We start from the raw sequence: 15,890 nt of genomic DNA, 5'->3' as shown, positions 1-15,890 counted from the left end.
GGAATACAACTAACAAAGGATGTAAAGGACCTCTTCAAGGAGAACTACAACCCACTGCTCAAGGAAATAAGAGAGAACCTGAACAGATGGAGAAATATTCCATGCTCATGGTTAGGAGGAATCAATATCATAAAAATGGCCATATTGCTCAAAGTAATTTATACATTCAATGCTATCCCCATCAAGCTATGAATGACCTTCTTCACAGAACTGGAAAAAAACACCTTAAACTTCATATGGAACCAAAAGAGAGCCCGCATAGCCAAGACAGTCCTAAGCAGAAAAAAAAAAAAAAAAAAAAAAAAAAAACCAAAAAAAAAAAAACAACAACAACAAAGTGGGAGGCATCACACTACCTGATTTCAAACTATACTACAAGTCTACAGTAATCAAAATAGCATGGTACTGGTACCAAAACAGAGATATAGACAAATGGAACAGAGCAGAGGCCCTGGAGGCAATGCCACACATCTACAACCATCTGATCTTTGACAAACCTGACAAAAACATGCAATGGGGAAATAATTCCCTGTTTAATAAATGGTGTTGGGAAAACTGGCTAGCAGTGTGCAGAAAGCAGAAACTGGACCCCTTCCTGACACCTTACACTAAAATTAATCCAAATGGATTAAAGACTTAAAACATAAGACCTAACACCGTAAAAGCCCTAAAAGAAAACCTAGGCAAAACCATTCAGGACAGAGGCATAGGCTAGGACTTCATAACTAAAAAACCAAAAGCATTGGCAAAAAAAAGCCAAAATAGACAAATGGGATCTAATTAAACACCAGAGCTTCTGTACAGCAAAAGAAACCATCATTAGAGTGAACCAGCAACCAACAGAATGGGAAAAAATTTTTGCAATCTACCCATCTGACAAAGGGCTAATAACCAGAATCTACAAAGAACTGAAACAGATTTACAAGAAAAAAAACTAACAAACCCACCCAAAAGTGGGCAAAGGATATAAGCAGACACTTTGCAAAAGAAGACCTATATGAGGCCAGCAAACATATGAAAAAATGCTCATCACCACTGATTATTAGAGAATTGCAAATCAAAACCACATTGAGATACCACCTCATGCCAAGTAGAATTGCAATCATTAAAAAATCTGGAGAAAACATATGCTGGAAAAGATGTGGAGAAATAGGAACACTTTTCACTGTTGGTGAGAGTGTAAACTAGTTGAACCATTGTGGAAGACACTGTGGTGCTTCCTCAAGGACCTAGAAATAGAAATTCCATTTGACCCAGCAATCGCATTACTGGGTATATACCCAAAGGATTATAAATCATTCTATAATAAAGACACATGCACATATATGTCTATAGCGGTACTGTTTACAATAGCAAAGACCTGGAACCAACCCAAATGCCCATCAGCAATAGACTGGACAAGAAAATGTGGCACATATACACCATAGAATACTATGCAGCCATAAAAAACAATGAGTTCATGTCCTTTGTAGGGACATGGATGAATCTGGAAACCATCATTTTCAGCAAACTGACTCAAGAACAGAAAATCAAACACCACATGTTCTCACTGATAAGCAGGTGATGAACGATGAGAACGCATGGATACAGGGAGGGGAGCATCACACACTGGGGTCTGTTGGGGGGAGCAAGGGAGCAACAGCTAGGGGGTAGGGAGGTTGGGGAAGGATAACATGGGGAGAAATAACAGATGTGGATAATGGGGGTATGGAGGCAGCAAACCATATTGCCATGTGTGTATTTATGCAACCATCCTGCATGATCTGCACATGTATCCCAGAACCTGAAGCACGCACACACACACATGCACACACACAAAATCATGTGAATGAGAATTAAGTTTGATTTCTACATGGCTTCAGAAAATATGACTGTAGAATTTATGGCTTAAAATTATCTGTGCAAGATTCACAGGATAAAAATTTGAGACATAACTTCTGTGCCAGTTTTAAGAAAATATCCTATAAAACTCATGTATTGAGCCTTATGAGAAATAGATCCATCAAATATTTAATATTTCATGCTTTCTGTTGACTTTTTTACTTCCAGGATGTCAATGTTAAAATGCATTATGTTATTTTTAATCGCCTTCATTAGTACATTAAAAGGTTTAATACAACCCTCATTAAGCAACACTAAACAATCCATTTGGAGTCACCACTCCACAATGGAAATCAAGAGAGTGGCTTACTTGGTTTAAAACAATCAAGAAAATTATGCATTATTTAAATACTTTAAGGGCATATTTCATTATTCCACATTTTCTTTCATTAGTCCTCTGTGCTAAATGCAATTTATGTTTTTGTTTATTTAATCCAAAAATGATTAGGAAGAAGTAAAACAGGTGAAATATATGGTATTTTTTTACACTAGATACATAATATTTTTTCTTATTTTCTATCTAAATTTTTCAACCCTACCACCTAATAATCATGTATAAGAAGTATTCTTATTATACTGATGACTGTTTGTTGATTCCTATTATACTGATGACTATTTGTTGACTTTTTTAATATTAGCTTTTCTATATTTTACAAAGTTAAACGGATAGAAAATGGCTATTTGGTCACTTTCATTTTATTAAAGTATCAGTAAAGAAAGGAAAATATCCATCAGACTCTCAATGTTACTTATTATATTATAGCATGAACAAAAGTTTCCTTGTCATTTTGTTTTTGTTTACCCAAGTTTTATTTATATATTCTATAAAAGATATTTTCTTTTAACCATATATCAATATACTATGTTGGGGTTTTACTGTGTGCCTTACTTATATTAAGGGCTTTAAATAAGGCAAAGTTGAATTTTATTTTTTTGATGGACAAATTTTACTTATGTGAACTATTCCAATAATAATGTTAAAACTAAGCAAAAATTAATCAAATTAAAATGAATGTATTATACAAATTCAATTAGAATATTCTAGCTTCTTAGTAATTGTGTGTCATTGAAACTGTTCAAGAATTATAAGTGTCTGAAATTTCAATGACAGCTCAGTAGTTAAGTGCTTATTCGAACATAATATGGTTTAGTTACTAATTAATTCATCGCTTAATTTAAAATGAGAGAGCTCTCATTGTTGCATACATACATGCATAAGTCTCAGTTACAATTTAGTAAAAATAAAATCTACCATTAAATGGATGTCCAAAGTCTTTAGGACATGATTATGCAATAATAGATATCAAGAGTTTGGCATAGAACTAACAATCAGATCAGGAGATCATTTTTTAGACACCTAATTTTTACCAATTTGTATCCACTAACCCATTAGACTTTTATGTCATGCAAAAGGAGACATTCTCTAATTTTAATTACTGTGCACTAATAGATCTATTGTGAAATAGGTTGGGGTGAAGTAGATCATGGGCTATCCTTTTGGCCAGATGACAGATGTGGTACTTTGAGAGTTACTCGCACTGAAATATAAGAAACACATTAGTTTTCATGCCATTATATGTTCACAAAAAAAAAAAACAAAATAAATGTATAAAGCTATGAACAAATACCATGCATACAAACACACAGACACACACAGATGCACACACAGATGTATAATCCTACATCCATATATATATATATATATATATATATATATATATATATATATGACAATTAGGTAAAGTAAAAACAGGAGATGAAATGGGAGAAAAACTTGATTTTTCATGGGACAGATGGCAATAAATCTCTGGAATACGGAGACTAGGAGTTGAGCCTCATCTCCTTGGATCAAGAAAGAAAGAAACTGAATTTGAAAATTTAGCATCAAGCTAAGACACTCAAAGGATATTAAATTGGCTCTAGCTTGGTAATAGCCCTTGGATTCAGATGATAGGAAATTAATGAAGTGATATCAAATTGAGGACCCCAGGATTCTCAAAACTTAAGTTCAACTATATATGGGTTCACTGTCAAATATAGCTAAACACAGGGAAGCAAGCCACCACAAATGAGTCGTTAGAAATAACAAACAGGTTCAGACACTTAACAGACATTAAATCTGGAATAATTCAATAAAAATATGAAATACCAAGGAAGGTTTATCCATGTTATTGCAAATCGCAGGACCTCTTTCTTGTTTGAGGCTAAATAGCATTTCATTGTACATGTAAGCATATATCTATAATAATTTATTTATTCATTAATGGACACTTAGATTGTTCCTATATCTCAACTATTATCAATAAGACTGCATTGAGCATGGGAGTGCAGATATCTATATAAAGTGGTGATTTCATTTCCCTTAGATTTATATACACAAAAGAGGCATTGCTAAATCATATGTTAGTTCTATTTTTAATTTCTTTAGAAAACTCCGTACTGTTTTCCGCTTTAACTGCCCCAATCTGCATTCTCACCAAGAGTGTACAAAAGTTTTCTCTTTTCTACACCCTTGCCAATAGTTATCTTTTTTAAAAAAATCATAGTCAATGTAAGAAATGTGAGGTTATAGCTCACTCATTGTGGCTTTGATTTACATATCCCTGATGACTATTGAGGTTGAACTTTTTTCTTTCATATACTTGAAAGAAATTTTTTTCATATACTGGAGAGAAGGGGTATGTTATGATCAAAGGAAACTATCAGGCAAATGGCAGAATGTTCAATGGAAATTCTACAAGCCAAAAGAAATTGGGTGCCTGTATTCAGCATTCTTAAAGAAAATAAATTCCAACCAAAAAATGTATATCTTGTCAACTGAGCTTCATAAACACAGCAGAAATAAGATCTTTTTCAGATAAACAAGTGCTAAGAGAATTTATTACCACCTGACCTGCCTTCCAAGAGGTTCTTAAGGCAGTGCTAAACATGGAAACAAGAGACCTTACTGGCCATCACAACAACAGACTTAATTTCATAAACCATTGACTTTATAAAGCAACGACACTGTCGAGCCTGCATAACAACCAGCTAACAATAAAATGACAGGGTTAAATCTACACATATCAACTTTAATATTGAACAGAAATGGGCTAAACACCTCAGTTAAAAGGCACAGAGTGGCAAGGTGGATAAAGAAGCAAGACCCAACTCTGTGCTATTCTTAAGAGGATCATCTCACATCCAATGATATCCATAGTTTCAAAGTATCGGGATGGAGAAAAATCTACCTAATGATTAGAAGCAAAAAAGGGCAGGGCTTGTTATTCTAATTTCAGACAAAAGAGATGTTAAACCAACAACAATCTAAAGTGACAAAGAAGGGCATTAGAGAATGATGAAGTGTTTGATTTAGAAGAAGACTAAACTATCCTTATATGCACCCAACACAGGACCACCCAGATTCGTAAAACAAGTTCTTAGAAACCTACAGAGAGACTTAGATAACCAAATAATAATAATGGAAGACTTCAACATCCCACTGACATTATAAGACATATCATTGAGGCAGAAGACTAACAAAGATATTTGGGACCTGAACTAGATGCTTGACAAAATGGACATAACAGACATCTACAGAACACTCCATCCAACAACAAAGAATCTATATTCTCATCTTCACATAGCACATACTATAAAATCAACCACATGATCAGTCATAAAACAATTCTTAACAACAACAACAAAAAAGAAACACACTGAAATACCTACCACACTCTTGAACTACAGCCCAATACAAATAGAAATCAGTAATAAGAAGAGCTCTCAGAACCACACAATTACATGGAAATGAAATAACTTTTTCATGAGTGACTTTGAGGTAAATAATGAAATTAAGGCAGGAATCAAGTAATTGTTTGAAACTAATAGAAGAAAAGATATAGTAGAATCTCTGGAACACAGCTAAAGCAATGTTAAGAGAAAAACTTGTAGTAGAACATGCCCACATCAAAAAGCTAGAACGATCTCAAATTAACAACATAACATCAAAGTAGAAGAACTAGAAAAACAAGAGCAAGCAAACTTCAAAACTAGCAGAAGCAAATAAATACCCAGAATCATAGTTGATCTGAATGAAATTGCGATGTGAAAAACAATACAAAAAGTTCAATGAAAAAATTGATTATTTTTTAAAGAATAAATAAGATTGATAGACTGATATCTAGACTAATAAAGAAAAAGAGAGAAGATCCAGAAAAACACAGTCAGAAATGAAATGATAAAACATTACCATCTACCCTTCAGAAATACAGAAAAAAACCTTCAGAGACTATAACAATCACCTCTATGCACACCAACTAGAAAACCTAGAAAAATATTGAACTTTATCAAAAAACTCCCAAAAAAACAAAAGGATTAAGTGTGTGGAGTATCTGACTTAAAAGATTCAGTCTTATCTTACAGCGATAATAATATGCCAATTTGTGGTAGTTCAGGTACATACAAACTGACCAAGAAAACAAGATCTAGAATCCAAAATCCAACATGCTTATAAATAGAACTGTGATATATGTTAAAGTTTGCTGACCATTGGGGAAAGAAGGGCTATTTATTCAATAAAGAGTAGTGTGACAACTGGATACTCGTATTGGAGGGAAAAACTGAAAGGAATACTGTGCTAATTTATATTGCTGCTTAAAACATTACCTAAAATTAGCAAAAATGCAACAACATAAAATTTATCCATGTTGTTGCAAATCGCAGGATCTCTTTCTTGTTTGAGGCTAAATAGCATTTCATTGTATATGTAAGCATATATCTATAATAATTTATTTATTCATTAATGGACACTTAGATTGTTATCTCACAGTTTCCATAGGAAAGAAGTCTGAGCATGGATATCTGGCTCTTCTTTTCAAGATCATACCAGGGTGAAATCAAAGCATTTGCCAGCGATATGATCTCATTTGAAACTGTAGGGCTTATTCTAAGCTCACTTGTTGGCAGAATTCAATTATTGTAGTTGTAGGATTTATGCCCTCAGCTGCTAAAGGTTACCCCACTGCTCCATGCTTTCCACAATATGGCAGTATGTATCTTCAAGGCCAACAGGAGAGCATCTCTTCTGATTTTTTGTTAGCTTGTTTTTTGATCTCTCACTTCTAGACCTTCTTTTAGAGGGAATCCCCTGAATTAGTCAGGGTCATTCAGGATAATCTCTGTTTTGATGAACTTAAAAGTCATCTCATTAGAGACCTTAATTGCACGTTTGTAATATTCCTTCACCATTTCCATATAATATAACCTAATCATAGGACTGATAATCCATCATCTTCATAGATCTTCCCGACACTGAAAGGGAGTGTATCATACAGGTTATCTGCACCAGGGGAGTAGAATATTGGAAGACATCTCAGAATTCTGCCTATCACACATTCCTACTTTGCAGTTTCTGTAAAAGTCAATTCACAAAAGCGAAAAGATATGGAGATACATCTTTATGAGCTTGGGTTATTAATATTAATAATTTTTACCAGAGTAGGACTTTCCTATCTACCCATAAAACAGTAGATAGGCAAGTCCTACTCTGGTAAAGTTAATAACTTTTTCTTATTAAATGATCTAACAAAGGAAGTTTTTCTTTTTTAAAGAAAAAAACAAAGCTGTGAACTTGAAGCTATTGCAACACGTTTAATGTAATAAATGGATTAGTACCTATAATATAGAAAGCTGATATCAACTAGTGAGCCAAATCCAATGGTGTGCTATGAGTGAACCACAGGTAGAACTAAGATATTGATTTTAGCTCTTTCTATGGAAGAGAAGGTCCTGGGCAAAAAATAAAAATAAAATTTCCATTACAAGCAGTGTCATCTGTTCACCTTGGTGTCTTACAAATATTGCTTTCGAAGTGTGCTATAATGGAATATTTTCAGAATCACCAATATAAAGAATTCTTGTAAACAATAACAAGTAGACAAATAGTCCAAGGAAACAAAATGCCAAAACACAAATAGTTGTGTCACAGAAAAGGAAATATAAATGATATATAAACATATAAAAAGATATGCAACTCAGCAATAAGGAAAATGCAAAAAAAAAATACTTTTTACACTCACTAGAGTGGTAGGAATAAATACATCCAATGCACACAATTGTGAACATTTGAACTGGTAAAACAATTTAGAAACCATATGGTACTAGGTTATAAAACTTTTGCTGTTATTACCTAGCAAGTATATTGCCTAGAGACATACTTGAAAATGTGAACCAAAAGACATTTGGTATTGCTCATGACCATGTTACTTATAGTACCCAAAAAAACAAAAAGAAAATGGGAAACGATCTAAATTTGTATTGGCAGGTAATTATTAATGGAAATTATATTTAAAATATAAATAAAACAAATAAATGTGTTTTTAAAATTGTAATCACGTTAAAATGTATATTTCAAAGTTTTTATACACATGCTTTATTTAAACTTTGCCAAAAAATGTAAATATTAAAATATTTTATAAAACAAGTAATAAAAATTGTTTTTATTGTATACCAAAAAAAAGCCAGAATATTAAATCCTTTATTTTTAATTATTTTTATAATAATAAAGTAGCAAATAGTTATAAATATTACTGAAGAAATATCTTCTGCATTTATTCTCTCATAATATGGTAACCTCAGACATTCATTTTATCAGGTGATGAATAATACTTTATTATAAATTATTTTTTGCTCAAAGCGTGACTGTAAATAGGACATTATGTAATATTTCTGTACTGATTCTCAATTACAGTTTTAAAATATTATAGCTAATTTTAATCTTACAATTTAATTAAATCTGAATTTTTGCATAGATATATAAAAAATGTGTGAATACATTAGTATATTTTAGTAAAATATAATGCTGAATTATACCCCATGGTATAGTGTGCCTCTCAAATTATTGTCCTTCCAGTTTTGCCACTCATTTTAATATATTTGAGGAATTCTGTTACCAAAGGATACATAAAAATAAACTTGATACCATTCTGGCAACCTAGATTCAAGTTTAGCTCTAACAAATTTTAAGCTTTACTACTTAATGGAAATAGTGCACTCTGTTTCTATATGTTAACTTTATAAAATATATATGCAAATGTGTGGAAAGAGGAAAACCATTCTCCACCTACATATACTTTTTATAAAGGCTTCTTAAAGTAGATTTGCTTTAATCATTCTTCAAATAAGAGAATTCTATAAACAGAAACCATGAAATTTCATTGAAAATGTAATGCAGAAAATACAATACAGCAAGTAAAAGTCATGTAATGATATAATGATTGAACTTTAAGAATATTCTAACATGACTTGCTGCCATGCTATGAATTTATGTATATTTATGTATAATTGGACTGCTTGTATATGTGTGTGTATGTGTGTGACAAAAGACTGTTCATTTTTAATGTTTTTCTGTCATTGCTTTTTTTATTGTTTTTATTACAAAATGCAATATATTTAAGGTTTATGTTTCTATTTACTGCTAGGTTATCCAGATAAATTTTGAAGAATTTGATTTGGAGATTGGCTATGATACCTTGACAATTGGTGACGGTGGCGAAGTTGGAGACCCTAGGACAGTGCTCCAAGTGTAAGTTTCCGATGTTTCATTTTTGCCTTAGCCTATTGTGTACTAAAAAAATTTTACCTTCAAATTAATGTTTTACATTGGTCTATCCCACTATCAGCTGAAGATGCATAATAACTTATTATTATTAACTTTCATAGAATCTGTTAGTGCTTCTTCAGTGAGATTTAAGACACTGTCTCAGTTCATTTGGACATCTCTAACAAAATGCAGTAAACTGGGTGACTTAGAAACAATAGAAATATATTTCTTACAGTTCTAAAGGCTAGGAAGTACAAGATTAGGTGTCAGCAGATTTGACGTCTGGTGAGGGCTTGTTCATCTAACCTGATGCTTCTCAAAATAGAGTCTTTTTGCATCATGAATGCATAACAAATATCTGGTGTGCATTTGAAAATGTAGATTTCTAGGCCCTCCAGCCCAACTTACTGAATCAGCATCCCCAGGATTTGAATGTATCAATCTATATTTTAACAGAATCACTGATAATCCTTATGCATATAAAATTTGAGAACAACTGATATAAATCTTTAAAAAAATAGTATCAGCATAGATAACGACTAGTGGTAATGCCCATATTATGTGTGTCTGTGTATTTCTTACTGTGAAAGGTAAGTTAAATTGATGAAAGGTAAGCTAATTCTCTTTTCCTTTTTTTTCTCTTTTTCCTCTTCTTTTTATTTCCTTTTAAATTTTACAACAAGGCCTTCTAGAACTATTAATCCAGAATCCTGTAATAAACCAAGGGTTAACCTCATAGTCACACATAGTATATTATAGGCCCCAATATTACTGCACTGTAGTCTTATTTTTCTAGAAAACAAAACAAAAATAAAACCTACTCATCTGTCCTCATGCACTCTTGACCTCAACTTCAGCCTCTCTCCTCTATCTGCAACATGGATATCATTGATCAACATGATTTGGTTGTCTATCTTTGGCCTCCTACAGCTCCATTTTGCATTTCCTAAGGTGTGATGGACAAATGGGCCAGTAATCTACATGCTTTACATATTCCATTATTAGTTCATTTTCACAGTGCTATACAGAACTACCTGAGACTAGGAAATTTAAGAAAAAAAGATGTTAAATTTACTTTCAGTTTCACAGGCGTAACAGGAAGCATGACTGGGAGGCCTTAGAAAACTTACAATTGTGGCGTAATGTAAAGGAGAAGCCAGTACCTTCTTCACATGGTGGCAGGAGAGAAAGAGAGAGGGCAAAGGGGGAAGTCCCACACATTCTAAAACCATCAGATCTTATGAGAACTCACTTACTGTCATGAGAGCAGCATGAGAGAAATCCACCCCCAAGATCCAATCACCTCCTACCAGGTCCCTCCTCCAACTCGACGTGAGATTTGGATGGGGACACAAATCCAAACCATATCATTTATGTTGCTCACATTTTTGTAACTTTATTCTTAATGTTGCCTCTTTTGAAAATGATCAGCATTTTTGTTGCACCTGAGCAATACATTGAGCCTGTTAAGCATACCACCACACTTAACTGACATTTTCCAGAAGCAATTGACAGTTTCTCCTAAATTTTCTTATAGATTTATACCTGATAGTTTGGATTTCATTATAATATAAATTTACATATATTTTATATACAATATACTGTAAAATTGTACATATATAAAATGACAGCAACAGAGCTGCTCTTAGTAGCTATGCTTTTTTTTCCTGTTATTGTTTGTTAAATACAGAGTTTTAATGAACTGAAAATTACATTAAAAATTTGAATTCATGGTTTCTTGAAAAACTGGTGACACTAGATCTTCATGGTCATGTGGCAAAAATTGACTAGGGCTGTCTTCTGCCTCCTTTAGAGAGGGTATAGATTCTTCATGGCCACTCATCCCTTTATCATTTTTCACTTGAGCTTCTAAGATCCTTCGCTTTGCCTGCCTGGGCCTGTAGCTATTTAGTTACATAACACCTGACATAAGACAAAATGTGGATTGCTTTCTCTATCAATTTATGCATTGTTTTCCAAATAAATATATCTGTTTCTTTACCTGACCCTCATAAACATTGAAGTTTCTTGGATATTAATAATATATGGCAAATTTGGTGATTAATCCCCACACATCACAGAATTACTCTCTATACGTTTGATCAATCCCATAATATGCTCTTTAGAAATAAAATTGTAAAACATGTATTTGATGGGACATCTTTTCTTTTTTCGTCTTAAGACAGAAAACTGGATTTTAGATTCAGATTCTTAAACACATGAGCAAGAAAAGGCAGGTTAACTAGTAAATTGACTAAAAAATATTTTTAAAAAAGCTTTTATAATATATCTGCTATAAAAGAAACTTCATATCTCAGCATTGGATGAAATATTAGAAATCATTTTGTTAAACTGAAATCCAAGATCATAGATGTTATGTCCTCCTATTGCCGCTTTCTTAAAAAAAAATGCTCTTTGAGCTAATTAGTGTGACACAACTATAGGTGGAAATATTATATATATATATGGAGAGAGAGAGAGTGTAACCCAGTAAAACTGAGAAAAAAGATGTCAAAATTATCTTAAATATGCAACCATTAGAATTGGTTAAATATTAAAAGGATACATTTATTGGGATTTAGCAGTGGTCTGTACAATCCCTAGTGTTAAAAAAAATAATGTGTTTGAACCATATTTTTTACCCTGTTTCAATGTTAGAAAAATTCTGAAGACATTCATGAATTCTCTGATGTATGCACTGATATTCTTTTTGGACAGAAAATCATTGTATAAATAACATAGAATGACTATTAGATATTATTTTTCAAATGAATACCAAGTATAATGGGTGTTCCTACACCAACAAATTTAAAGTTTCCAGTGAGAACTATATCTTCAGTGGGGATTAAAAATTAAGACTTTAGGCCAGGGCCAAGATGGCCAACTAGAAGCAGTGGCAGTCGGAGCTCCTATTAAAAAGTTCCAGGACAGTGTGAGAATCCTGCACTGGCCATCAAGATATCAAGATTCTGTCATCAGAGCTGACTGGGTGGCTGGCATGATCCAAGGAGAGGAAGGAAGAACACTGTGGTATGGCAGCCCATCGGAGAGCCACATGGGGCAGGGGAGCCCCCATTCCACAGCCAAGGGAGGTGGTGAGTGCACATGCTACCCAGCCTGAGAAACCATGTTTTTCCCACAGAACTGTGCAGCTCACAGATCAGATGATCCCACTCGTGAACACACAGCACCAGAGCCTAGGGTCCCAACCACGGAGCCACACAGATTCTCAATAGACACTCAGATAGAATCTTCTTAAGCCTACAGAGCTCCCAAGGGGAGTTGTGGCTAGCACCGCAGCTTTGACTACCTGCTGTATAATTCATTTGAGCTCCTTGGGAGAGGGTTGGCAGCCAACACTGGGACTGATAGATGCTGAACACACTAAACTCCCAGAGCAAGGGAAGGGTGGCAGCCATCTCTATAGCTCCAGGCCATGCTGTTCTGCTATTAGAGCTGGATGGGTTATCTCAAGTGGTATCCACCATAGCCCAACATACCCGCTGTGGCAGACTGTGGCCAGAGTACCTCTTCAGGTCTGACCCTGACCCATCACTCCTCACGGGTGGGACCTCCCTGCAGGAATTCCAAGAACTCCAGCCAGGGGCTCAGGGACAGAACTCTGATTTTCCTGGGCCTGAGTCCCTAGAGGGAGGAGTGGCTGCAGTCTCTGCAAACCAGCAGACTTAGTTTTTTCTCCTGCAAGTTCTGAGGAATCCAGGCAGACCAGACAACTCATTTTCCTTCCAGCAAAGCACACCCCTTCCACCAAGGGACAGTCAAAGTGCTTCATTAAACAAGTCCTGCTCCCCTTGTCACCCAACTGGGTGAGACCCTCCAACCGGGGCTCTCAGACACCCTATACAGGAGGATTCCTACTGGCATCAGGTTAGTGCCCCTCAAGATCAGAGATCCCAGAGGAAGGAGCAGGCACTCATCTTTGCTGTTCTCCAGCCTCCTTGAATGACACTTCCAGGTGCAGGAGTGAACCAAGTGAATAGGGCCTGAAGTGATCCCCCAGCAAACTATAGCAGTCCCACAGAAGCACTTGACCATTGAAGGAAAAACAAACAAAAAGGACCACGGGGCAGTAAAATTAGAACTCGGGATTAAGATAGTTACTCATAACCACACAACTATATGGAAACTGAACAACCTGCTCCCGAATGACTCTTGCGTAAATAATAAAATTAATGCAGAAAACAAGTTCTGTGAAACCAACAAAAATAAAGAAACAACATACCAGAATCTCTGTAAATTTGTTTTAGTTCCTTGTAGATTCTGGATATTAGCCCTTTGTTAGATGGGTAGCTTGCAAAAAAATTTTCCTATTCTATTGGTTTCTGGTTCACACTAATGATTGTTTCTTTTGCTGTGCAGAAGCCCTGAAATTTAATTAGATCCCACTTGTCTATTTTGGCTTTTATTGCCACTGCTTTTGCTGTTTTAGTCATGAAGTCCTTGCCTATGCCTATGTCCTGAATGGTATTGCCTAGGTTTTCTTCTAGGGTTTTTTATGGTGTTAGGTCTTATGTTTAAATCTTTAATACATCAGGAGTTAATTTTTATATAAGGTGTAGGAAGAGATCCAGTTTCAGCTTTTTGCATATAGCTAGCCAGTTTTCCCAACACCATTTATTAAACAGGGAATCCTTTCACCGTTGCTTGTTTTTGTCAGGTTTGTCAAAGATCAAATAATTATAGATGTGTGGTGTTGCTTCTGACCTCTGTTCTGTTCCATCATCTATATCTTTGTTTTGGTACCAGTACCATGCTGTTTTGATTACTGTAGTCTTGTGGTATAGTTTGAAGTCAGGTAGCGTGATGCTTCCAGCTTTGTTCTTTTTGTTTAGTAATGTCTTGGCTATGCAGGCTCTTTGTTGGTTTCCTATGAAGTTTAAGGTGTTTTTTACCAGTTCTGTGAAGAAGGTGAGTGGTAGCTTGATGGGGATAGCATTGAATCTATAAATTACTTTGGGCAGTATAACCATTTTCACAATATTGATTCTTCCTAACCATGAACATGGAATGTTTTTCCATCTGTTTGTATCCTCTTTTATTTTGTTAAGCAGTGGTTTATAGTTCTCCTTCAAGAGATCCTTTACGCCCCTTGTTAGTTGTATTCCTAAGTATTTTATTCTCTTTGTAGCAGTTGTGAATGAGAGTTCACTCATGATTTGGATCCCTGTTTGTCTGTTATTGGTATATAGGAATGCTTGTCATTTTTGCACATTGATTTTGTATCCTGCGACTTTGCTGAAGTTGCTTATCATCTTAAGGAGATTTTGGGCTGAGATGATGGGGTCTTCTAAATATACAATCATATCATCTGTTAATAGAGACTATTTGAATTTATATTTTACTAATTGAATATCCTTTATTTCTTTTTATTGACTGATTGCTCTGGCTAGAACTTCCAATACTATGTTTAATAGGAGTGGTGAGAGAGGGTTCCCTTGTCTAGTGCCAGTTTTCAAAGGGAATGCTTCTTGTTTTTGCCCATTCAATGCAATATTGGCTGTGGGTTTGTCATATAAAGCTTTTATTATTTTGAGATATCTTCCATCGATACATAGTTTATTGAAAGTTTTTAGCATAAAAAGCTTTTGAATTTTGTCAAAGGTGTTCTCTGCATCTATTGAGATAGTCATGTGGTGTTTGTCTTTGGTTCTGTTTATGTGTTTATGGATTGTGTTTATAGATTTGAGTATGTTGAACCAGCCTTGCATCCCTGTAATGAAGCCGACTTGATCATGATGGATAAGCTTTTTGATGACCCAGCAATCCCATTATTGGGTATATACCCAAAGGATTATAAATTGTTCTATTATAAAGACACATGCACACATATGTTCATTGAGGCACTGTTTACAATAGCAAAGAGTTGGAACCAACCTAAATTCCCTTCAAGGATACACTGGATAAATAAAATGTGGCACATATACACCATGGAATACTATGTGGCCATAAAAAAGAATGAGTTAATGTCCTTTGCAGGGACATAGATGAAGCTGGATGATTCTTAGCAAACTGAGAGAAGAACAGAAAACCAAACACCACATGTTCTCACTCATAAGTGGGGGTTGAACAATGAGAACACATGGACACAGGGAGGGTAACATCAAACACCAGGGCCTGTTGGAGGGTAGGGGAAATGGGGAGAGATAGCAAGGGGCGGGGTATTGGGGAGGGATAACATTAGGAGAAATATCTAATGTAGGTGATGGGGGGATGGATACAGCAAACGACCATGGCATGTATATACCTATGTAACAATCCTGCATGACCTGCACATGTACCCCAGAACTTAAAGTATAATGAAAATATATATATGAAAATGTTATGCAAGAATGAGCTAAATATCCAATCTGTTAAAGACTATTTTTAGGTGTGGAATTCTAAGTACTTTTTACTTTATCTAATTTTC

General features: G+C 34.7%; 1 protein-coding gene across 6 annotated transcripts in view; it reads left to right on the top strand.

Annotated features, from left to right (window-relative positions):
- The window catches only part of CSMD3 (CUB and Sushi multiple domains 3), a 1,239,477-nt gene that overhangs the window by 583,681 nt on the left and 639,906 nt on the right, over positions 1 to 15,890 (top strand). For all 6 annotated transcript variants that reach the window (XM_032246339.1, XM_032246357.1, XM_032246370.1 and 3 more), the window contains one exon: positions 9,342 to 9,445. In XM_032246339.1, the coding sequence (XP_032102230.1) occupies positions 9,342 to 9,445 (104 nt within the window). The remainder of the gene's footprint in view (positions 1 to 9,341; positions 9,446 to 15,890) is intronic.

The sequence above is a fragment of the Sapajus apella genome, unplaced genomic scaffold (assembly GCF_009761245.1).
Source record: "Sapajus apella isolate SASKATOON/1434 unplaced genomic scaffold, GSC_monkey_1.0 scaffold3, whole genome shotgun sequence".
Classification (NCBI taxonomy): domain Eukaryota; kingdom Metazoa; phylum Chordata; class Mammalia; order Primates; family Cebidae; genus Sapajus; species Sapajus apella.
Note: the sequence above shows the minus strand (reverse complement) of the source record. Positions and strands in the feature narration are given on the sequence as shown.